The 24,754-nt window shown below is 33.9% G+C and overlaps 1 protein-coding gene across 8 annotated transcripts in view; it reads right to left on the bottom strand.

Annotated features, from left to right (window-relative positions):
- OPA1 (OPA1 mitochondrial dynamin like GTPase) overlaps positions 1–24,754 on the bottom strand; it is a 100,128-nt gene that overhangs the window by 53,147 nt on the left and 22,227 nt on the right. For 4 of the 8 annotated variants that reach the window (XM_057545306.1, XM_057545307.1, XM_007195173.2 and 1 more), the window contains 15 exons: positions 21,623–21,733; positions 16,409–16,462; positions 13,539–13,643; positions 11,739–11,825; positions 10,979–11,092; positions 8,976–9,056; positions 8,778–8,852; positions 8,378–8,449; positions 8,195–8,294; positions 7,362–7,492; positions 4,638–4,710; positions 4,473–4,545; positions 3,087–3,202; positions 2,111–2,175; positions 1,262–1,338 (listed from right to left, as the gene is read on the bottom strand). In XM_057545306.1, the coding sequence (XP_057401289.1) occupies positions 1,262–1,338; positions 2,111–2,175; positions 3,087–3,202; positions 4,473–4,545; positions 4,638–4,710; positions 7,362–7,492; positions 8,195–8,294; positions 8,378–8,449; positions 8,778–8,852; positions 8,976–9,056; positions 10,979–11,092; positions 11,739–11,825; positions 13,539–13,643; positions 16,409–16,462; positions 21,623–21,733 (1,334 nt within the window). The remainder of the gene's footprint in view (positions 1–1,261; positions 1,339–2,110; positions 2,176–3,086; positions 3,203–4,472; positions 4,546–4,637; positions 4,711–7,361; positions 7,493–8,194; positions 8,295–8,377; positions 8,450–8,777; positions 8,853–8,975; positions 9,057–10,978; positions 11,093–11,738; positions 11,826–13,538; positions 13,644–16,408; positions 16,463–21,622; positions 21,734–24,754) is intronic. The other 4 variants (XM_057545309.1, XM_007195175.2, XM_057545310.1 and 1 more) reach the window with 1 other exon arrangement.

Below are 24,754 nucleotides of genomic sequence, written 5' to 3'. Positions count from 1 at the left end.
ATACATACATATATATACACACATATCTATCTCTTGCAAACTTCAAAAGCTGGATGACTTATAGAAAGCCATAGAACTGGCTTAAAATACAAATAATAATGATAACAAGTTTTTTTGTGTGTGTGTATATATATATATGATTAATCAATCAACAAATACAGATAAAATCAGAATTCTTTTTTAGATAAGGAGAGAGATTAAAAATAGGCAAATTTTGACTACTTGAAGAGAGAAAAAGGTTCACTACTGAGGAAGAAAGGGCACCAACATAAGGAAACTAGTAGTACTGAATACAAACTTAAGGACTGGACACTACTGTCTAAGTTAAATTTTGATCATCTTCAACTGAGCAAATAGAAGAGTTACAGAAAATATTCATAATAAATGGCAGTTCTGCTCCAAGAATAATAAATTCTTAAAATACTACAGACTTCATTATAAAGATAATTTTTATATAAGGGATTTGTTAATTAAAATACGATTATAAAAATTTAAAATTTAAGCTATTTATACATAGCTTGCTTGAGGTACATGGAACCTATTTTGGTTACTGCCATTCCAACATATTTAAGAGTGCCAATATTTACATAAGACATAAATTGAAGGTGACGCTTGGCCCTAAAAGCGATTTGCATGAGTATTTTTCAAAAGAATGCATTCACTTGCTATTTAAAAAAAAAATCTCAAATAGGATTCAATTTCAAATGTGATTTGTACAAAACATATCAGACACATATTACAAAAGCACCAGTGTTCTTATGCAGATGTGAGAATTTGAAAGTAATATACTCTTCTCCATTTACAAATCAATTTTCTCTGTAGTTTTGTTCTCTATGTGTAATCCAACAAGAGCAACCAGTTTTGATAGACTGTTTGATACTTAGCTAAAGCACAATTTGATAAAACTTTTACCTAAATGATTTTATAGAAATCAAAATTATGTATTTATTAAGTATACGATAAGGAAAAACCTAAGATGAATGAAGATTTCAAAAGAGCATGGAGAAAGCTATCTTTCAGAATATCTCTTCTCAGAGACACATAATAAATACATAATTCATTATACTTAAAATATTTAATTGGTTAGACTAGAATAGTGGTTAGATTTTGCAAAAAAACATACTTTTATGTTCTTGCCTATTTACTAAGTGTTTGGGGGGATAGGCTAAGGCTACAATAAATCACTGCTTTATCAATCTAAATTTTAGTATTCCATTATAATTCACATAGTAAAGTCTTTGAGAAAAGGTCCAATACTCACCAGTGTTTTGGAGTAACCTGGCTCAGACTGATAACTTCATCGAGGATTTCATTTTTAGCTTTTTCAAACAGTTCGTTCTAGGCAATATAGATACACATAAGTAAGATTTTCATAAGATAGTCAATTTGCCCTGCCATGATTTTCAGAGATAACTAAAAGGAAGGCCTCTGACAAGCTACTGGCTGGGCTTAGGTTTGAAGCATGCCTGACCAGCAAGTAACGCTCTTCTCTTCTAGTCTCTTTCTTTAGGAATGTCAATATCCAGATAAGGACAAAGAAACTGACACACATGTCTACCTTATTCACTCAACTCTGAATGCAGTTTTTCACGGAACATTTGTTCAGGTAAGTTTTTTACGTAACAAACGTTATGTAAAAGTTATCAACGCACATTAATTTAGTGTATTAGTAACAGTAATCTGATGCTGTGTTTTACAACTGATGGCATTTTAAAATCAAGGAAAACCAATACTTAAGACCTATTAACTTAGAGTATAAACAGTGAAAAGGTTAAAAAGTTGATGCATAATTTTTAAGTTTACATTATATAAATATGTTAATTTATAAGACCTTGAAAGACTATTCTTCACCTTTCTAGAAAAAAATTTTGAACACTTGTTTGGATATCCTATGATCCCTAATTATTTTTATTATTATGTAATAAATAATTTAAATTATTTGCAAAAGTGACAACTGTTCCTGGAAATGTATTCTTGCAACTCTAAATTAGTAATCATGGTTAAAACCAAAACAATTTAGCTTACCAGATTTTGCTCGTCAACATAAATTTTGTTAGAGTACAATACTAAATTAGATATATACAAAATACAGGAGGTACATAAATATTACCCGGTCAAGTTCTCGCAGGCGAGGATAGTTATTCTTCCACTCAGTTTCAAGGTTAAAACGTGTTGCTGAGGAAGAAGGAAAAAATGCTCAAGTTTGAGGATTCTCTTCAGTTCCAGATGCAGTGGTTAAAGGTTATCTCTCACATATCTGCTATATTAACTGAATTTCTGAGTGTGCACAGATAGCTCCTGAGTACTCTGGGCTCTCAATATCTCAGAATAGCATTATTGCAACAGCTTTCCAAACTAATCCCTTTGACTTTAGTTTCTCCATTTTCAATCCACAAAGCACACAGCTGACGCAATTTAGTACAGCTGCTAAGAGCATGGGACTCTGAAGTCACACCACCAACTCAATCCTGATTTTGAACCCCATTCAAATCCTGGGTCTATTATCTATTACTGTTTGATGCTGGGTGTGTTACTTAGGTAAATTATTCTCTGCCTCAGTTTGCTCTTCTGTAAGATGAGACTAATACTTACAAGGTTGCTGAGGGACTAATGGGATAAATAGGTAGGCTTTCCTAATGAGAAAAGGGAAGGAGGATATACTCTCACCAAATGAAACTACGGAAGCAAGCAAAGCCATGGAACAGGAAAGCGTGGGATTCAGGAACCAGTACAATGTAGCTGAAAGTACACTGGCTGCTCTGCTTCCCAACACATTTCCTCTCTTTCCTCTAAAAAGGCAGAATCTGAGTTCTCTATAGTTATACTAGGTTCTTTCTCCCAAACACTAATGCAAACTTTCTGTTTAAATTTTGTAATGTGCTCCTAGCAACGTTTCCCCTGAAAGGAAAAATCCTGCTCTCATACAACTGAAGATTTGTATTTTTCCTTTTCCTACATACTATCTTACAGTAAATGAATGAAAAGCAACTGTTAAAGAAAAGGAAGTAAAGAATCTGATGGATGCCCAAGAATGCCAGCTAATAAAATATCTAAATTTGAGGGTTTATTTTAAAAACCCAACTTACCTTTGAAACTGTCGGCCTGTTGTTCAACTGACTCTCGTACCATTTTCCAAAAGCAGTCCGATACAGCAAGGCTTAGATTTCTTGTAGTCACCTGGTGTGCCTTTAGCATGCTTGTCCTACAAAACAATAACCAGAGCTAAAGTATATTAAAGTGGCAGAAAGGACAACACTGTCACCAAGTTTGAGAATGTGCTTGTTATAACATGAGAATAGCCACTTAATCATTTTATACTAGGGCGGTCCAATGAACTTTCTGTGATGAAGAAAGTAATCTATACCCGTGCTGTCCAATATGGTAGCTACTAGTCACATGGGGTTATTGACCCCTTGAAATGTGTGGCTACTGTGACTGAGGAACTCAAATTTTCCTTCTATTTAATGTTAACTAATTTAGAGACTTCCCTGGTGGCACAGTGGTTAAGAGTCTGCCTGCCAGTGTAGGGTACGTGGGTTCGAGCTCTGGTCCGGGAGGATCCCACATGCCGCAGAGCAACTAAGCCTGTGTGCCACAACTACTGAGCCTGCGCTCTAGAGCCTACAAGCCACAACTACTAAGCCCACGCCACCTAGAGCCCGTGCTCCGCAACAAGAGAAGCCACCGCAATGAGAAGCCTGCGCACCGCAACAAAGAGTAGCCCCTGCTTGCTGAAAGTAGAGAAAACACGCACGTAGCAACAAAGAACCAACACAGCCAAAAATAAATAAATAAATTTATTTTAAAATAAATAAGTAAATAAATTTAAACTAGCACACAAGGCTAGTGACCACTGTATTGGATAGCATAGTTCTACCCACTTGCCAGATCCCAACCCAACAGACAATTCTCAAGACTACATGTGAAAAGACTACCTTGATTACTATACTAATATAGAGGCAAACACACTCTTCCAGTTCAAGAGACTCTCTACATGTTATGTTTTAAAATTCAGTTGCCCTTTAGCTTTTCCTCTTTGCTTTTCTGCAGTATCTTATTTTCTGTTAATTTCTATCAATATCTATTTAAGGACACCCCTTTCACACTCCCACCCCTCACTCCAACTTTCCCCAATACTGTAAAAGAAATGTGTACACGCATTTAAACATGTAAGTGTTGATTTTAAAAAATCAACTTATAAGTAAAACAACTTAAATGGTGTCAGTGTGGTCTCCAAAGCCCATATGCCAATGGGCAGTTTATTACAACAGCATGTACTGTACTGTGTGATAAACTGCTCCTAATTGTCAGAGTAGCTTGAGGACTTGCTTATTAAATACAGATCGCTATTTGGGAATTCAATTCTGGAAATTCAATGTTAAACTGATAGCTATAAAACAAACTTTTAAATGAAAACAGTTGAAGCTACTCCCTCACTATAAATTCTTTAAATATTTAAACAAGATACCTACTTTAGGAGTTTTGAATTCTGAAAAAATTCTTCTTCATAGTCTCTTATAGCTTCAATGCTTTCAGAGCTGTTTCCTAGGGAGAGATGATGGTAAAGGTTTCACTAAGAAAATTCATTTTTATTATTTGAAAACAACAAAAAGCTATAATAATCTGTCTTTGCATACCTTTTCCTGTTACAACAGCAAAATAACCTAGAGCTTTCATCGGGAAGAGTTTTCCTTCAATTATCTGCTGAATCTATTTTCAAAAGTGGGAAAAATAAACAGATGCAAGTTTACATAATTTTTAAATCATAACATGCTATTTAGAAAGCAAATTTAATAATGCTGTATATGTATATGTTTAGGTAAATATATGTCCGTACAAAAGTACTGAAATGTATTTCAATTGCTATATATGTCTGTACAAAAGTACTGAAATGCATTTCAATTGCTATTTGAGGAAAAAATTAAATACATTTAATTTTGTTATATTAAAAATGTATTATTAAAACGTAAGTACCAAAATTAGAACTTGGAATGACGTATAGAGCTTTGGAGTCAGGCCTTAGTTTGAATTTCCGCTCTGGCACTTACTAGGTGTGTGGCCTTAAGTAAGCTACTTAACTTTTTCAAAATGGTAGTTGAAAAGATTATATGATACTTAACACAGTGCCAGGCATGCAGAAGCACACAATAATAGTAGCTGCTATTATTATTTCCCCAATAACTAAATTCTAACAAAGTTGGACGGTCTTTTTTTTCTTTTTCTTTTTTTTAACTCTATAAGAAAAAAGAATTTGGATCCATTGGTTCTCAACTCTTTTAGGGTCAAAACTCCTTTTCTAAATGAAATAAAAACTACAGACTCTGTCTCCAGAAAAATGCACATTTGCACAGAGATCTATCATTCACACATAACATAAAAGAGTTCCTACTCCCAGAAGCTCATTCAGATTAATACTGAGGTAAGAATCCCTCCTCTAAGACAAGTTACATTTCTAAGCTAATGCTGAATCTTTGGTATTAAAAAAAAGACTGATAGAAGCTTCAACTGTATTCAAAGGAAATGCAAACTCCTTATCCTAAAGAAGAGGAGAAAGAAATGAAAGGAATGATGGGAAATGGGAAGGAAGCACAGAAATTTGCTTCTACCTCACTTCTCCCCTCCTCCCTATCAGGACCAATACTGCCAAGGGCAGGCCTTACCCTTAAAAATAAGGCAAAGCTAAGGTCACGGAGGCTGTACAGAAAAGAGTTAACGCAGCAGGCCTGAGACTGCTGTCCTCAGAAAGGCCTGCTTGTCCTTGGCTGGCATCTGGGAACTTAACTGGTAAACAATTCCCTACACTGATATAAAACTTTCCCTAAATAACAGTGGCTCATTGTGTAATCCATGTGGTTTACGCTGAACATCTGCTTTCCTTTGGACGTCCGGAATCTTGGTAGTTGAGGGTGGCTACACGAACAGCCCCCGATAAAAACCTTAGGTGCTGCATCTCTAATGAGTAAGTTGCTGCTGGCAGGATTAAGCATTTTCTGTATGACTCTACTAGGAAAGAACTCTTGGAAACGTGAGCTTGGTTTCCTTCAGATATCACCTTTTGCACCTTCTCCTTTTGTAATTTTGCTTTGCATCCTATCACTGTAATAAAATCTTAGGTGGAAGTATGACTATGTACTGAGTCCTGTGAGTCCTTCTACGGAATCAGGGAGCCTAAGGGTGGTCTGTCTTGGGAACCCCATCACAGAGGCATAGTCCTACAGAGTTTCGGATGGGAAAAAGAGAAATTCTAAGCAGTGGCCCGAGGGATGGGTACTTATATCTGAAGGTGTTCCATGGGGGATGAAGACATAATAACAACAGATGACAGCCACCATTTACATAACACTTTTTTGCCAAGCACTATTTCAACCACTTTATGACGGATATTTAACTCAATAAATTTTCATAACCTATGAGACAGTACTATTAATATCTTCATTTCCAACAGACGAGAAAGCCTGAAGCACTGAAAAAGTAAAACAACTTACCTAAGGTTACACAACTAGCAAACAGTAGAGCAGATGTGAAACCAAGCAACCTGGCTACAGATTGTGCACTTTTACCCACTTTTACCTTATGCCTTCATAATTAAGTAGAGAGCCATGTCCTAATAAACCTTGCACGCAATCGTACCTTGAAATAAAATTCTTTCCTTGTTAAGGGAGGAGGAGAGAAGGGACACTGAATATCATGAAGAGAAGTCACAGAATCTCAGAAATGAAAATGACCTAGAGATCAACTAGACTAATACGTTGGATGGTGCATTGACTGGATGCAGAAAAGTCACAAGATTTGCCCGAGGACATGCAGCTGGTTGGTGGTAGAGCATGGATAAGAATGCTGAGCCCCGACACCCCATACAATGCCTTCTCTATTATGAAAATCTGCCACACAGTCTTTGATCAGTTAAGAAAGGTAATGTTTATCTGAAAAAAATACATAAATAAATAATAATTTTTTTTAAAAAAAACAGGATAAAATAAGTAAGGCCCAAAAGGAATTTAAACTGTCACTAGTTTTACATTAATTTATGAACATCAAATAAAAACAAAGTTTAAACTATAACAAAAAATACTACAAATGAGGTTAATGACTCTGTCAACATACAAAATTTAAATTAAATTAGAGTGAGCAACATTAGCAGTTTTAAGTATTTGAAGTAAACTGATTACAACTGTGGAATTTCACTTATACCTCTTATACCTCGATATTGCACTTAAGTAATTTACTATAACTATACAATACTTTGTTTTTAATGAGAACCAAGAAAAATCCCATTACTACTTGTATTTCACAAGGAAATTTTTTTTTCCCCCAACCAGTCCCTGTCATAACAGGAACTTGTATAAAGAACTTGTCCTCACCCTGCTTGGACTAGCCACATTTTTCTCTGCCAGGTCTACTTTGGTCAAAACAAATATTGTCCTTCTTCCATGAGGATCCATTTGACTGACCAAGTCTGTAACAATGCTGCGTTCAGCATCCACAGATCCATCTGAAAAAAAAATTGAAAAATGACACTGTAGGGCTTCCATGGCGGCGCAGTGGTTAAGAATCCACCTGTCAGTGCAGGGGACACAGGTTCAAGCCCTGGTCCGGGAAGATCCCACATGCCGCAGAGCAACTAAGCCCGTGTGCCACAAATACTGAGCCTACGCTCTAGAGCCCGCGAGCCACAACTACTGAGCCCATGTGTCACAGCTACTGAAGCCCGCAGGCCTAGAGCCCATGCTCTGCAACAAGAGAAGCCACCGCATTGAGAAGCCCGCGCACCGCAACGAAGAGTAGCCCGCACTCGCCACTAGAGAAAGCCCATGCGCAGCAACAAAGACCCAACACAGCCATGAATAAATAAATAAATAAATAAATAAGACACTGTAATGGTTACAAAGTAGGTTTTAAAAACTTCAACAAGCTACATCCTTGTGTCTACATTATAGTAAGAAAATTTTTCTTAATATTTTATCTTAGTTATGAAAAGACACTAGCCAATAAAAATGTCTATGATGCCCACACAGTGAAATTTGTCAAAATATCACCAACTTCAATTCTATTTACTAATAAAACGAACAAGTAAGAGGAAAGGACAAAACATATTTATTTTGTATGTTTATGTAACATGCATATGTAGAACAAAGCTTTGATTGCTAAGTAAGGAAGAATATTAGTGCAATTAAAATCTTTCAATAAGACTTACCTTGAATACATAGTATGATAGCATTAGGATTCTGCATATAAGCTTTGCTGATACTGAAAATAATTTCTTTTGTGTCAGGAGCCATGCCTGATGTCACAGTCTTGAAGAAAAAGGTTTTAAATGTCATTATAAATGTCTTTCACAATAGGAATAAGATAAAACACACATTTTGTAGATACTTACATTAATCACACCTGGTAGGTCAACAAGCACCATCCTCTGTAGTCCAGGGCCCTTTACATTTAAGGATATGGTCTGTGCAGGGGAAAAAAATCCAAAACCAAAAAACTAATTTTGGGAGGCAGCTTGTTAGGAATTTTTTGGTGACACATATTTTGAAAATTCTGTATCTCATCCATTCAGATATGCAGCTCAGAAAAAAACTATGCTTTTTCTGACCATAACAGTAATTATCATAGAAAATTATCCACAAAGCAATACATTCTTTGGAATATTAAAAGAAAAAGAAAAGACTAAGTATCTTGAAACAGCTGCAATCTAAACATCAATGCTAACACCATGATTTCAAACCATAAACACTGGATTTCCATAAAACATTGTTGAAATGAATTGCAACACTTACCTCAGGGCTAACAGTACAGCCTTCTTTCACATTTTTTCTCATTCGGAGTTCTATTTCATGTCTTAATGCTGCAAGCTATCAATGGAAAGCAACAAAATCCTAAGGAAATCTTCAGTTAAATATTCCATTTAGTTGTCTTTTGTAAGTTTACACGTTATAAAAAGTTACATACATAAACCTCATACAAATACTACTTACATCTTCCTCTTTGGTAAGATCAAACTCCCGAGAACTATCTTTAAACAAGGCCACGTGGTGAGGGCCTTCACTGAGAGTCACCTGAAATTAACAGAAAATTGAGAAGACTGTATTTACAATTCTTATTAATTCCCACAGCACTTACATGGTTCTCATTTTCCAGTCAACATTATACAGAGTACCAAGCACAAGGCCATCAATCTCAAAACTTGAAAAACTAAAAGGAAATCCTGCATTTCACTTCAAAGGTAAATTTAGGTAAAGGCCAATTCATTTATTCAACATCTATTTATTGACAGCCAACTGTGTCAGGCATTGTAGATGGGGGAACTCGAAGAATTGACTGTCCCTGGTTTAGGCCTCGTTATATACTGGGAGAAATATACAGAGAGAATAGGTCTGTGTAGCAAAACCTAGGATGCCACAGAGGAGAGCAGTACTAAGGGGAACTAAGGCAGCCTTCACCCAAGGAGTGACATTTGAGCAAGAAATTCTCTAACAAATTATATGTCAACAGTCAGTGGTTTCATGAGAACTTCTAAACTTCACATTCCTTAACTTTTCAGTTGTAACTTTTCAAGCTTCTAATGATCCAATTTCACTTTTAAAATACAATTCTGTCTACTAAGATTAGCTAAGCGTACAGGGGATAACAAATAAAACCTAGCTGTTTGAAGACATCAGAGGAGCAACCATGGCAGCCTGGACTGAGTCCAAGACCCCAAAGGAATTTGGATGGGTATATTCCTGCAGCTATTTTCCCTCAGGGCATTTGCTGATTTGTGACACAGGGTGGCCTGAAAGAGAAGTTTAAAACTTGCAGCAGTCTCACTGTGTTGAAGAGACAAAATCGGATTCCAGGGTTATCAAGCAGCCACGATTTAAGATGCCAAACTCTCAGAGAAAAATGGACAGCAGAAATAAATCTCCAAAAACTGAGCCCTACATTCTATGCACAATTTCCCTTTAATGCATTTGCACATTAAGGAACAAAGAAGCTGTTAAAGAGGTTAAAATGTTAAGTCAAGATTTTGGCAATTTCACTCTTCAAGGGGAGACAAAAATCTGGAGTTTAGAGTCCATCAAGGAGGAGAAGTCCTGGTAAATGCTAGTGAAGTAATGGCAAACTGCAAAGAGAACAGCCTTGTCTGTTTCAAGGAAATCTGTCCATGATATCTGCCTGCTGGAAGAAAGTGAACTCCTTCCTAAAATATAGTATCAGCCACAGCCACAGCCACTACAATTAGGGTGGTGGTTACAGTGTACAAGGTAGGTTCACAATATTTTTACAGTTGATTACAGAGCATGATATAAAGTATAGTCAGTTCATTCTTTTCCCCCTAAATTGGTAATATTCCAAATGCCCATCAACAATAAAACGGAAAGTGTGGTATATTCACACAATAACACAAAGCAATGAAAAAGGAACTAGTTTTACACAACATGGTTGAAATCACAGCCAGACCCCAAATAATGCACTGTCTGAATCACACTAGACTGCCTGTTGCAATTATAAACAGACCTCAGTTCTGCAAGACTTCAGCATCAGCCTCATTGTCTCACCTTCTACCACTATTCTAGCCTTCATTCTTGGTGACTTCAATTTTCCATTTCTCCAATCACTCTATACCTACTCCATCCATCAGCTGAGTTAAAACATACACACACATCCTTGTGTCTACATTACAGCAAGAAAAACTCCTTATCTTTGTTCATGCCTGAGGGATGCCACCTACTGATTTCTACACTAGCAATAATTCCAAATGCTACATATCAATTATTTCTTTGGTCAGAATTCTTCATTTTAACACAATGGACAAACTTCATTAAAGTGACTACTTTCCTGAGGAACTTCATTTGGCCTATTTTCCTTTTTAACTGAAGTAGAGTTGACAAACAATATTATGTTACTTTCGGTGTATAACATAGTGATTCAACATTTAAATACATTACAAAATGACCACCACAATAAGTCTGTTAATCCAGAGGGCCTATTTTCTTACCTTAACCGGAGAACGTGTCATCATCTCCCCAGATCCTCTAGGGAATATTCGTGCTTGAGCAATCATTTCCAACACACTAGTTTTTCCAGCACTTTGATCTCCAACCACAACAACCTTACAACAAAATAAATACCACATATTCATATTTTTTGATACCAACTTAAATTTAATAGACTTGGAATGCTGCTGAGAATTTTTAGTCTTAAAAATTATCCACAATTAAATGATTTCAAAATATCATCCAGAAAAAAATGATGGTTCATACATGGATGTGTACTGAAAATATAAACAGCAAAACATTAACTGGATCCATTATTTACAGCCAAATTTTTATTAAAAACTTATGCTAATTTAAACCACTAGTTTTAAAACCACATTAACACTAATATTCCACAAATCTTTTCCATAGCTAGTTTACTCTTTACAAAGACATTTTCAATTCTATAAGGTTAAATTTCACTCATGTACCTAATCTTATCCACCATTCAGGTATTTTAATATCATGGATATCATGAATACATAATGCCAAATATCTGAATGTCTTACTTTATTATGCATAAATATAAGTAAACCAATGGACCAAAATAAAGAGTCAAACAATATTCAATGCTTAGGGCATCACCTAGAACACATCAATATTATACAGAAAATTTTGTCTTTGTCTATACATATGTGTATGTATTATGTATGTAACTTTTAAAAAAACTACAGTGCTTTTTTGCTAATGGGCAAGTTCACTGTGTACTAATTTTTCACTTACCCTTGGCAGATGATCTTGTGTATTATAACTGGCATCATAATCGGACAGAACATCAAGAACTTCAGAGTACATGTCAATCAAAGATTTCTATAAAATTCAAAACATTAATAATATAAAATAATGAAAACATTTTTTAAAAACCACAGACGTGTCGAGATAAAAATGCTGATACATTCAAAATGTTTCCATAATAATTGTATTGCTTTTCCTAGTTATGCAAATAAATATTCCTAGTAAATGTAAAATAGTACAGAATAAAATTCCATGTTCTTATCCAATTTATTTTATTTAAAGAGACAATGATTTAACACAGTATATTAATTCATGATTTCCGAACCTTCTAATTAAATGGTAAAAGAAGGAGGTTATTGTTTAATATTGAAGAGCTGACATTAAGTGCTCAACAAAGGAAGAACATTAACACCAAAAACGCCCAATAAGGGGTCAGGTGACCAACTGAAAGGAATGTTTGGTGTACGCGTCAGAGTGGGAGAGAAAGAGAGACTGAAGAAAGGGTAAAGTAGAGAAAGAATCACCAAGAGAACTGTTAAATCAGTATGAATGATTAGTGTACACTGATAACTGGGCAGACTAAAATGTGGGAGCACCAGGGGCAGACATCCTGTCCTGTTGTCTCAGTAAAACCAGTATCAAACACGGTGCCTGGAAAATTATAAGCTTCAAGTACTTGAGGAATGATTGAACATATACACAGGCCTGGGAAAATGGTTACTATCAAGCATTTAATAATTAAAGGTAAGTTTTAATGCCAAAGTAGGAACAAAATGAGGGTCTACACTTCCTTTCATCTCTCAACACCTAGAAATAATTAAAAGGAAAGCAACTGTTATCCCCTCCACCTAAAAATAAACAAAAAACTTTTGGAATTTTCATTGCCATTTCATTTTATGAGAGAAAATACAATTTCTCAGTGTTAACATACACAATTCTCAATATATATTAACACTTGGATGTGGTTTTTCCCAACTGCCATGTGTTGACTTATAAATAAAGTCATGCTATTTATTTGTTTTATGCAGTCGTAATTTGGAGTCAGAACTATTAATACGTTGGTTAAACCAGGGCTATATATCTTTGGACCTTGGCTACAAAATGAATGTGCCATGATTTATTGCAGTTTTGCTACGTACAAATTCTGTTTACTTATATGACATTTAAGTTAAAAGAATTACTTCAATTTCATTTAGCACATACAGGTTGGTTTAGTGGGGAATAATAAGATTTAATTAACTGATAATGGTAATTACCAATGTGCTGATGATAACAATACCAGCATGCTTCTTCAAAAATACTTTAAAATGTCTAAGGAAACTTCCAGAAGAAAACATTAACTATTGTAAAACTGGAGAAAGTGGCGTCTTCACTGAGTGGCAATACAAGTAAGGCAATGAAAATAAGACATATGTAACTTTCTATCAACTTACATTGCTGGTTTTATAGCTGTATAAATTAAGTAAACCTAGAGATAAACTAAATATTACAGAAGAAATAAACTGATTCACAAGAAACTAAATATTTCAGAAAAAATAAACTGATTCACAAGAAATGACTCTTGAAAGTATGAAAATTTATGGATATAGTATAAAATAAATGTTTGGAGATTATAATTTGTGAAAAGTCTTAACATAGGAAGAGACCTCCCTATCCCCTAAGCATATCAGGTTAGAAAGAAAAGGATGATAGAACCCTTTGCAGTTCCTTAAAAACCGGTATTGATCAACACACAATGTGAAGTGGTAAAGTTCTGAGAGCGAACAAATTAAGACAAACTTAAAGTACCTTAAGCTTTCTATGATGGATGCCTTTGTCATCTTTCTGTAATACTAATTTTCTCAATTCTTTGTTCTCCTTTTCTAGCCGTTCCAAGATTCTCTGGTACTTTAACTGCAACAAAATAATACACATAACTTTATAAGAAAGAGATGGGTTAAAAAATAACATTAAGTGTAAATTAAAATCTTCCAAGATCCTGAAGCAGTATCTCCTGTCTACTTAAAATGAATTATTTCATTTAAAAGTCATCTATGAAAATGTTTAACAAATAAATTATGAATATTATCTCAATGAACTTCATTATAGTTTTCTATTTCAATTGGCATTTTGTTTGGAAAAGTCTTTGCTGTTTACATTGAAGAAATTATTAAAAATACTAAAAACGAAAAGGAGTTGAAGAAGGAAGTTCTTAAGTATACTCTATGAAGCAATATTTCCTATTACAACAAAATTTTAAGTCTTCATTAAAGGGACATTTGACAAAAACTCAAACTCTTCCTATCCCCCATATTATTTTATAAAAATGATACAAAATAAAAATAGCTAACAGTACCTGACCATGCAGTATGTGACAGGCCCTTTACTGACTGTTTCACCTGCATTTACTCCCGTAAGCCTTCAAGTGAGGCAAAGGTTATACAGATTAGGAATCAGAGGTCAGGGATGCTTGGTAGCCTATCTAAGGTCACAGAGTTTTGAATACAGGTCTGAGTTGAGGGGTCAAACTCTTCCAAGTTTTGGTAAGTTTCTGTGGCCAGAAATTACACATTAATTTTTAAAATATTGATATAAGAACAATTTAAAGAAAACTAATACATTTAGACAGGCTTTTTTGTCAAAGTAGATGCTTGGCTACACAATGTTCTTCTCAAATAAATGTGATCCTTTTCTAATTGGCCTTCTCTGTTTGTACACTATTATTTCTTCTCTAAACATTAACAATGTTCAGAAAACTATTAAGAATTACTCTTTCCTATAACCAACTGGATGTTTATGTCCAACTTACAATAACATGACTCTTATAATGGAAAATATTTCTTAGAAAATATGTTAGGTTGTTATAATCGTCCAAGCATACAGTAAATAACAAGAGATCATGGCTCTATCCTCAGAGAATGTCCAGCTTTAGCCAAATTAAAGAAAATATTATGTAATTGAACAATATAGTATGAGACAGGTAGAACTACAGGCTAGATTCTATTATAAATGTATTTTACAGAATTTGTTCATCTATCTGTAGTAATAGTATATCTAACAAAATACTGGTAGTTATCTAAGAATTAGATCTGTGCTGTCTAATATGGATGGTAGCCACTAGCCACATGCAGGTACTGAGCACTTGAAATGTGGCTAGTCTGAATGGAGATGAGTTAAGTATAAAATACACACCAGATTTCTATAATTCAGTAAAAATACATAAACACCACATGAATATTTTTTATACTAATTAGATGTTTAAATGATATTATTTTAGATCTGCTGGGTTAAATTTATTATTAACATCAAAATTCTATTTCTTTTCAGCCTTATTTTAATGTAAAAATTTTAAAGTACATGGCTTGCATTATATTTCTACTGGACACTACTGATATAGATAACGCTACTATTACATCATGAACTCTCCATCGAGTGTTTGTGTCAATGCCTAGCAGCTGACAACAACTGTACAAACTGAAGGGTTGATATCAATAGGTATATAGAGGGGTGGTAGGATTTCCACTGGCTCACTTCTTGGTAAATATGGAATCAATTATGGGGTCTACATTTTCTGGGGCTGGAAACACTCTTTAGTACAGGTGCCAATCTGCAGTCTTCCTACAGAGATGTGCTGCTGGGTCATCCTGCAAAGACGTCTAGACCAGTAATTCTCAAACTTAAGAATTCATCAGAATCACTTGAGGGTTTTTAAGAACAAAGATTGCTCAGTTCTACATCCAGAGCTTCCCACTCAGTGCAGATGGGATGGGACCAATAATCTGCATTTCCAACAAGTTCCCAAAGGACATAACTGATGCTAATGCTGCAGAGACCACATTCTGAGGCCAATGATTCTTAATCCCTGGCTGCAGATTGTAATCACCTGGCTGGGAAGCCGCAACAAATATATACAGTGCTGCTCAGAGCACACGCAATTCTAACGTATAGTCAAGTGTAAGAATAATGCACAGATATTAAGAAAACCTGGGACTCAAAATATACTAGTTCCTAATTTCATCTAGATTGTCCTTGTTGTATTTTTTTCCCCTAAAAAGAGAGACCCAATAAGTCTTTTTAACTTATTCTTAATTATTGCATATCATTGTATCTACATAGAATAACTAAAGATAGAGTGGGTGATAGGGCAATTTTTCACTAGACTGTTACCTACTCAATTACACTGCACAGAACAAGTCTTTAATGATAATTGTTATCATCAATTATACGAGAGTAGCTTTTCATAGTAGTGTTATAAATACCTTTGGAAAGGTTATTATCTGATTGGCTTTGGGCTTCAGAGAAGAACTGTGGTAGACTCAACTCCAATTTCTTTTAACTGTTACTTAATTAGCCTATCAATGTAAAATTGCAAACTTAGATTTATATAAGGACAGGTCACTTTCCCCAGTTTTTGCTGTAGTTTTTCTTTAAAATTAGAAGCATAAGATTCACTAAAAAATAGGTTTTTACACATAAATTAGTTAATTAAACTTATCAAGTTCCTTCATTATTCCGTATTTCTCAATTAGTTTTTGCATTTTGGGGGGCATCTACTTATAATAATAAGGTTCTATCATTAAACCACTCTAAATTTTGCTTTGTTAAAAAGATAAATTTCCATATCACCAAACTTAGAGTATACGAAAAACTTTCTGGTTCTTTTCACTCATCAGAATTACCTGGGTATGCAGAAGCTCTTCTTGAAGTTGGTCTATTTTCTCTTTGTCTGACACCTAAATGTTTAAAATAAATAATTTTATTTGAGTAGAATTAGGTTTATATAGAATATACAGTAAGTTAATGTTTTTAAAAAAGCATTTTTAAGAGTGAAAACTACTGGCTTTATATGGATATTTAATCAAAGCAAATTTTAAATCAAATGCTTATTTAAGTAAAAAAATCTTATTCATCAATTAAAAAAAGCTCATCAAAATTTTATATTAAGTGAAAACCTTAAAAAGAAACCATCTTCCTATTGCCATTCTAGTCATATATGGCTGGCTTGTTAGAAAAATAAGAAAGCAACACATATGGTTACTATATTCTTGATAGGTTATTTTGTACTCAAGCACAGGGACTTGGATGCTTGGAGAAATAAGGCAATGATACCCTTACAGAAATGTTTCGGGAAGTCAGACACGTTATCATTTACAGCTACTGAAAAGTTCATTGGTCATAGTGTATCTTTAAGCAACCACTATCCATTTCTATTCTGTAAGTAGGAAAGTGTTTAATAAATGCAAAGAACAACTTGCATTTTCAGAGCTTTAAGTGGAGCCAGATGCTTGTTTTTAAATTCAGTTCCAATGCAAGATCTGCTAACCCATAAAAAAAAAAAAAACCCATAAAGCGAGTGCATCAGGAGCAATGAAGTTGAGTAAAGCAACTAAAATTGATTTGAACATAAAACAAAAGTAGGATAAAATCCACAGGTATTGGGGAAACTACTCCAAGTTGTTATTAATGCTAATAGTTCTAAGATAAAATATTCAAAACAACAAAAAACTTTATTCTATAACAGGCTTTAAAGTAGTCACAATTCCAAATATAAAACACAATAATCAACTGTAATTAAAATGATGTCATTTATGACAAATACATGTAACTGTACTTTGACTCCTTGGTGAGATGCCGAAGTTGCCATTCTCAGTCTTTCAAAATAATTATCTAATTTCTGATACTCAAAATTTTTAGAGATGATTTTATTCCATAGGAGACAAAAATCAAGTTAAAATTCATGTAAATCTTTATTCATCTTTATTCATTGGCTATTTAAGCAGTCAAGACATCATGGTAGCAAATATATATGAAAACATTCTAAATGATTTGCTTATTGAGGTAGACGTTAATAACTCTTATCCATGCAATAAAGTTATTCTGAGATTTTAATTCCTACTTCCAAATAATTTATCAAAATTTCCCTCAAAATTCTTTTAAATAAAAATGACAATACTTGCTAGAAATGATAGGTATGTATCATTTTTTCCTAAAAAGCCTATATCTAAAAATTCTAAATTTGATTTGGTAATTAGAAAAACGATAATATAAAACAAACTTTGCCAGAGACTTGTGGATAGAAGTGTTTTTCATTTGACTATGTGTTTGTGTAAAATGGACAAGAATTATTAATCATCTCCTAAAATGTGAGGAAACAAGCACGTTGGGGAGGAGCCCACAACCCAAAGAACAAAATTTTAAAGGCCAATGAAGAAACATATAATTCCATATTTTGACCATATGGCATGCCATCATACTGTAATAGTATGGTCATAAAAATTTTGTTATGCAGATTATATTCCCAATTCATTTTGAAAGTTTCTCTGATTTACTCTGTTCTGTTAACTATTCATCCAACTGCAGTTAAATTAGTATGAAAAATATAAACAATATTAGCGTAAACTGTTTCAGTTTTAGATGTGAATATTTAATGATTTCATGCAATATATCCTAAATTACAGTAGAAAATCTGACATTTCTCTATATCTGGGGCAGTAATTAAGAAACTAATACAATTACACAAAGTTAGAATGTTTACTATAAGCCAAGGACTATAAAAGGTTACCTTCATAATTTGGTAAAATAAAAAGGATATATAAAGAGTTAAAATGATATAAGGTTATTAGAACATTACAAATACAATCTTTATGCTAATATTAGTATTTAGTAACAATGACTGTTAAGATTTTCATAAATTTGGATTGTTAGGAATATTTAAATTTATCATGTGCCCTTCCGGCACGACTGTTAGGAACAACTCATGCACAGTTTTACCAATACACTTCCTATCTGCTTAGTTTAATGTTAAATTAAAAGATTAATGTTGTTATATAAAAGACAGGTGATGGTGGAATCAAGAATTAGACCTAATATTTTCTAGGAAACAAAATCAAAACATTTAGGTTCACAAAATAAATATTAAAGATTAATGATAAGATACTTTTACATATTTTCTTAAGAGAATACTACATGCTATTCTTAGTCTATCATTTATTTGAGGTCTTAACTAGCAACCTGGGTATATTTTATTTTGATGCACTTTACTGGTAAAATTCAGCTACTTACAGTAAGTTCTTGTCCTGCTGTTTAATATATTTAGTTTTCATTATGAAATTAATTTAAAACTCACCCTGACAGAAATGGGTATCAATAGTCTTGAAACCAGAGCTTTTCTACAATTCCAGGGCTGTAAAATTGATGGAGAAAGAGCGGAACCCTCTGCAGAAACAAGCTAAAGCTGAAAGAGAAAAACCTTTACTAGCTCCTCACAAAAACAAGCCTGATTTTTAAATTTTAAATATTTCTTCCTACTAAGCAATTGTGGACATTCTGAAATACAGAAATGCATAAGACTCATAAAAATTTTTATGTATGTGTACATATTCACAGGAGGCAAACCTATCAATGGCAGTCTTAATCTACTGTCTCTGCATGAGCTCCTTTGCTCAGATGATACAGGGTAAATCTATTAGCTGCTACTAATAAGATATAAATAATGAAGGCCTACTTATATTTTCAAGGTGTAATAAGAAATAATGATCAAAAAGCAACAAAAAGTAGCTGTAGCTTTGTACCTCAAGCAAACCTCAAATGCTTGGAATGATAAAAATCTCATCAAATTAGGATTTTGGTCATTATGACAATGTAGGGCTGAAAAGTCATCTGTGTACTAACTATAGGGGGAACAAAGGGGAAGATACAGTAAGGAAACCATCTTTAAGGACAGTAAAAGGAATGATATTATTATAGAGGAGCATAAATTGTTTTTAGTCTCATTTACTTTCACACAAGGTAACTGCAAAGTGGGCAGGAACACGCCCTGTTTCGTGCTCTACTTAGTATGCCTTAATAAAACAGATGGAGGTATAGTCCTGCCAGTAGCTCTTTTACAAATGTGTAAAGTGAGGAATAAAAGGGTTACATGGATAATCCAATAAATATTAGGAATAGGAAGGATAACCCTAAGCCTGAAAAAAGGCTAGTAAAGTAGGCCCCAAATGAACATTAACCCTTGGCAGTGTAGAAAACAAACAATATTCACTATTGATATTGCTTAAATCATCAGATTCAATAACACATCAATCATCTTAAACTGTATCTTAGAATCTTAAAATAGCAGATCTATAGGACTCATTGCAAATTATTTTACCATTATGAAAAAAACAAGAACTACTAGTAACTAGAGCTATATTCATAATCCTAACTAACATACCAAAACACAGTAGCTCCCTCCCCTTCTTTCTGTAACAAAGCTAAGGAACGGAGGGCTTAGCCTAAGCATCCAACTTGTTACAATATTTAAATGGTACTCTCAACAGCATGAGGAACAGAGAATGTTAAAGCACCATTTAAAGTAAGCCCTCCCTTGGGACTTCCCTGGTGGCACAGTGGTTAAGAATCCGCCTGCCAATGCAGGGGACACAGGTTCAATCCCTGGTCTGGGAGGATCCCACATGCTGCGGAGCAACTAAGTCCGTGTGCCACAACTACTAAGCCTGCTCTCTAGAGCCTGTGAGCCACAACTACTGAGCCCACGCCCCGCAACTACTGAAGCCCATGCACTCTAGGGCCCGGGTGCTGCAACTTCTGAGCCCGCGCACATAGAGCCTGTGCTCCGCAACAAGAGAAGCCACTGCAATGAGAAGCCTGCACACCGCAATGAAGAGTAGCCTCCACTCACCACAACTAGAGAAAACCCACGCACAGCAACGAAGACCCAACGCAGCCAAAAAAAAAAAAAAGTAAGTCCTCCCTTGGTTTAACACAAGTAGGAAAATAACTTGTTTTCTATTTCTACCTATGTTATTCATTCACTGAAAGCTAAACAACATATAGGAGTTGATTCCACAGCCATGGAATTGAGAAAAGCCAGGTAGTGATACTGAAAAAATAAATGAAACTATGATGAGTATTCTCAAGTATTAACCACCACCAAATGCGACAGGGTTAGCCAGCAGAATTATTGCACTAATTATCTATAGTATTGGTTGATTTCAATATCAGAACCTACAGGAAGCTAATTATATGACTGAATCTTTTTTCCTGAATAAGATTTGCACCTAACTCCAAAACTTTTCTTATCTAATATATGTAACACAAATAGCTGATTTCAAGATCTTAGAGTATAATTTTTAAATCATTACATACAGTTCATTTGACTCTAGTCTCTTTAGAACATTAACCTTGGGATCTATACTACAGGATCATCTAACAGCCAAAAGTATATTTTTAAGGATTCCTTGGTTGCACCTATAACCAAACATTTGTATACTGTTATGCTGAGTTTTATCAGAATCTGTTCTTTATTGACCAGAATTGTATCAAATTTCCAATGTTCAATCCTTCAGTGGACAAGGTGAAAATTTGTGCTGACTTTATTAATAAATGTGGAAAGTCTTTATACAAATTTATCAAAGTATCTAAGAATAACTTTGCCCCAAAGTTAAGTCAAAATAGTTTCCTTCTGTAAGAAATAAGAATTCTCTGTTGATTCATTTTAACTAAAACAAATACATTTCATTCTTTAATTTAACATGGTCATTCACAGTAACCCTTTTCATTTTACAAATGAAAACTTGGAGAATAGACAAGTTGGCTACAAATTTAAGGTGACTCAATAACTGGACCAAGGAAACTACAATTCATAATTCTTATCTAAGTACAAATCCATGAACCCTCACAGATAATCTAATTTTCAGAAAATAAATTCCTATGTTTAATATTTTGGATTTACCTACTCTAGGAAAATTGCATATCTCTTTTATCTTTCATATTTTTACTTTGTCAAAAATAATTTCTCATAATTGGAGTCCATGAATGGATTAAGGTGACATGATCCTGGTAGAAACGGCTGATTAGTGTGAACATATCAGTAGCCCCCTTAAACCATCCATCACCTTGCGCTTCTGTTGGGCATGGCTCGTGCTATATTGGCCTGCGGCTCTGCGTGCTTCCTCTTCATGCTCTTGAATTTGCTGTTGTAAGAGAATGAGCTCACCAAGCAGACCCTGCCATGAGTTTACAACGAGGAGAAGAGGAAAATTGGGGAGGAGAACAATGTTAAACCAAAGGGCACAAGAAAGGAACAGATGTAAGTCAGAGAGGAATGGATAGCTTATAACAAACATGGAAACTCAGTTATGCACCTTTAGAGCCACAATATAACTGGGTTCTGTACTACATTTCCATTTTTCTCCTCAGTAAAATTATGTCTCAGAAATATAAAACAGCATAGTTTAATAAGTGAAAAGGAAAATGCAATAAGTGACTGTTTGCTGAATAAAACAAGCCAGATATATAATATCAACATACAATAAAACCGAGACTAACTGGAATGCTCAAGGAAGGTGGCACTATAGTTAACTAAATGTCCTAGTAACAGAAAACTTGAGAAAACAAATACTTCAACCCTTATTTTTGAATTGCCAATATGAACTAGTGTATGCTCCTGACTTGATACATATGGGGGAAAAAACAAAACTGATTTTTGAACAGTGTTGATTTCAAAGGTCTGAATCTTCTAATTCTCAACCATAAGTTTCATAAGACTAAATGCAGAATACATAATAGCTTAATTACTTATTAAATTATTATTCTTCAGTTTTCCTTGACATCTGATGTCTTCAATTAAAGACCCCTCAAGGGACTTCCCTGGAGGTCCAGTGGTTAAAACTCCAAGCTCCCACTGAAGGGGGCGTGGGTTTGACCCCTGGTCTGGGAACTAAGATCCCACATGCCACGTGGCATGGCCAAAAAGTAAATAAATAAAGATCCTTCAAAACATAGTTTCGAGCATCAAGTTAATCAAGGTTTTACATTAATTCATAATTTTACATGTCTACACACAGAATCTTACTTGATTAAAATTTAAGGGTTTTTTTTTTGCAAATTAAAAAATAATTTTTTGAGGTACTGTTTTAGCTTTATACAATATCAAATAAGTAGTCTGACTGAATTTTCACTTTTTATGAGCTGTTTTGACATTAAATAAAAATGGCCTCTGAGAATATAACCAAGGATATATCAATTACTAAAGCACAAGTTCAATAAAATAACATAATTAAGATATGGAGATAATATAGTTACTATGAAAATAAAAATAAAACAAAACCCAGTTTGGACCTATGCACAAAATAATCATCATTTCTATGTTTAAAATTCATTCCATTTAATAATCATGAAATGTTCATCTGATACAATATATTCACTTGTGACATGAAACTAAAATACATGTCATTTTCTGTACAGTGTTTTTAATTGCTGTCTATTAGATAATCAACCTCAAGAAATGTAGGAGAAAAAACAACTAGGAATTGACAATGTCAGGAACCTTATATTTTCTCAGTTAGAAACCCTAAAAAGGCAAAGTTCCAATGAATGAGGTCACTCTTTAACTTGCACAAGAATAGTTTATCTGGGAGAACAATTTTTACCAAGTTGTAAAAATTATTATAAAAAGAATTAGGAAAACTAATACTCATTAAAATAATCTAAATTCGGAGTTTCAAATAGCTTCACAGCTTTATAAAATAACTGCCAAAAATATTTTATTTTGTATAGTACAATTATAAAGTTTCTTAAAATGAAATATTGGTTAACATTACATTCAAATTTTAATTAGTAGACTCACCTGGAGGCTTAATAACTTAGTTTATTAATCCAAAGATTTATATAAATAAAAAAGTTTACCGGAAAAGAAATAAATACAAATAGAAAAGCTGTATTACAGTAAAGCACTTTAAATTAAGGGAAATATTTGCAAACAATTAGGGGGATTTTTATTTTGTTTGATTCTTAGTTTTAATACATTAAGTTATACCAACATAATGAAACTGGTTGACTTACTATATAAATCAAAGGATGAAACTAGTTGATATTTCTTCATGAAAAGTAAGAGAACATCAAAGTGGCAAGTAACATAACTGAAATTTCAACATTTGTTTCCAAATTCAATAGTACAAAATATATTTATAAAAATCTGTGGTTATCTTTTAACATGTATCTTTTAAATAAATACTTTTATGGTCATTGATAAATCTATCAAAGAAATGCAATGCCAACTCACTACCCTCATCATTCCCATAATTTTTTATGTCCTTTTTTTTCATTTTTTTTATCACTGCCTTTCATCAAGCAGAAAGAAAAGTAATCCAACTCATTTTTAGTCATTTAGTCATTTATCATAATCACTTCTTCTACTCATCCAAGTGTTTAGACTTCTCAGAACAGTTCCCTTTTAAAGAAGGCTTCCCATGTTGGCTTACACATTAGTGTACCTGTGCTTTAATTAACATAACATCCAGTAGTATAAGTTATAAAATGCCAAAGCAGTGAGAAAATAGTCCACATTTCTTAACTGTGCTGGTCTATCAGGCACAGGATTCTTGTTTATTCATAGTTTAAACACCCCTCCTTCATCCACTGCTTATATGTACATAAAAATTGTATGGTAAATATCTAATACCTATTACAAGAAAAACACCCTCTCTTTCTAGTGACACCTCACTTTCCTTCCAAGTCTGTTACTGAAGCACTTTTATGTGAAGGTAGTTGAAATTAACTGTTACCTCCTGAAAAAAGTAGGAAGAAAACAAGAATTAGACACAGAAAAAGCTATATACACTATACTAAAAACGGTTACCTTTATCCAATTTTAGGCATCAAATCTCACCCTAAGCACAGCTGGATTAGCTTTTAAAGCTAAGGCTTGTGGAATAAGGAAGGGAAAAATGTGTGCCTCCTGTGCAAGATGAGGCATTTGTTCATGCCTCCTTACATGAACAGAACACTTTTACTCAATATTTTCCCAAGCTCAGACATTCTTCTCTCAAGAAACAGCACATAATTGTTTTTTAAATGATATATATTACATTAAAAATGTACTAATTGTGGTCTTTAACAATAGTTATTGTAAACAACCACAGATGAATACTCTCTATACATCTCCTGGTTACTGTCAATTTGACACTGCAGCTCTCATAGTCCCATATTTCATGTACAGTGTTCTTGGGTTTTTAAAAAAGTATAAT

The sequence above is a fragment of the Balaenoptera acutorostrata genome, chromosome 4 (genome assembly GCF_949987535.1).
Source record: "Balaenoptera acutorostrata chromosome 4, mBalAcu1.1, whole genome shotgun sequence".
Taxonomy (NCBI): Eukaryota; Metazoa; Chordata; class Mammalia; order Artiodactyla; family Balaenopteridae; genus Balaenoptera; species Balaenoptera acutorostrata.
This window is presented reverse-complemented; position numbering and strand designations above follow the sequence as displayed.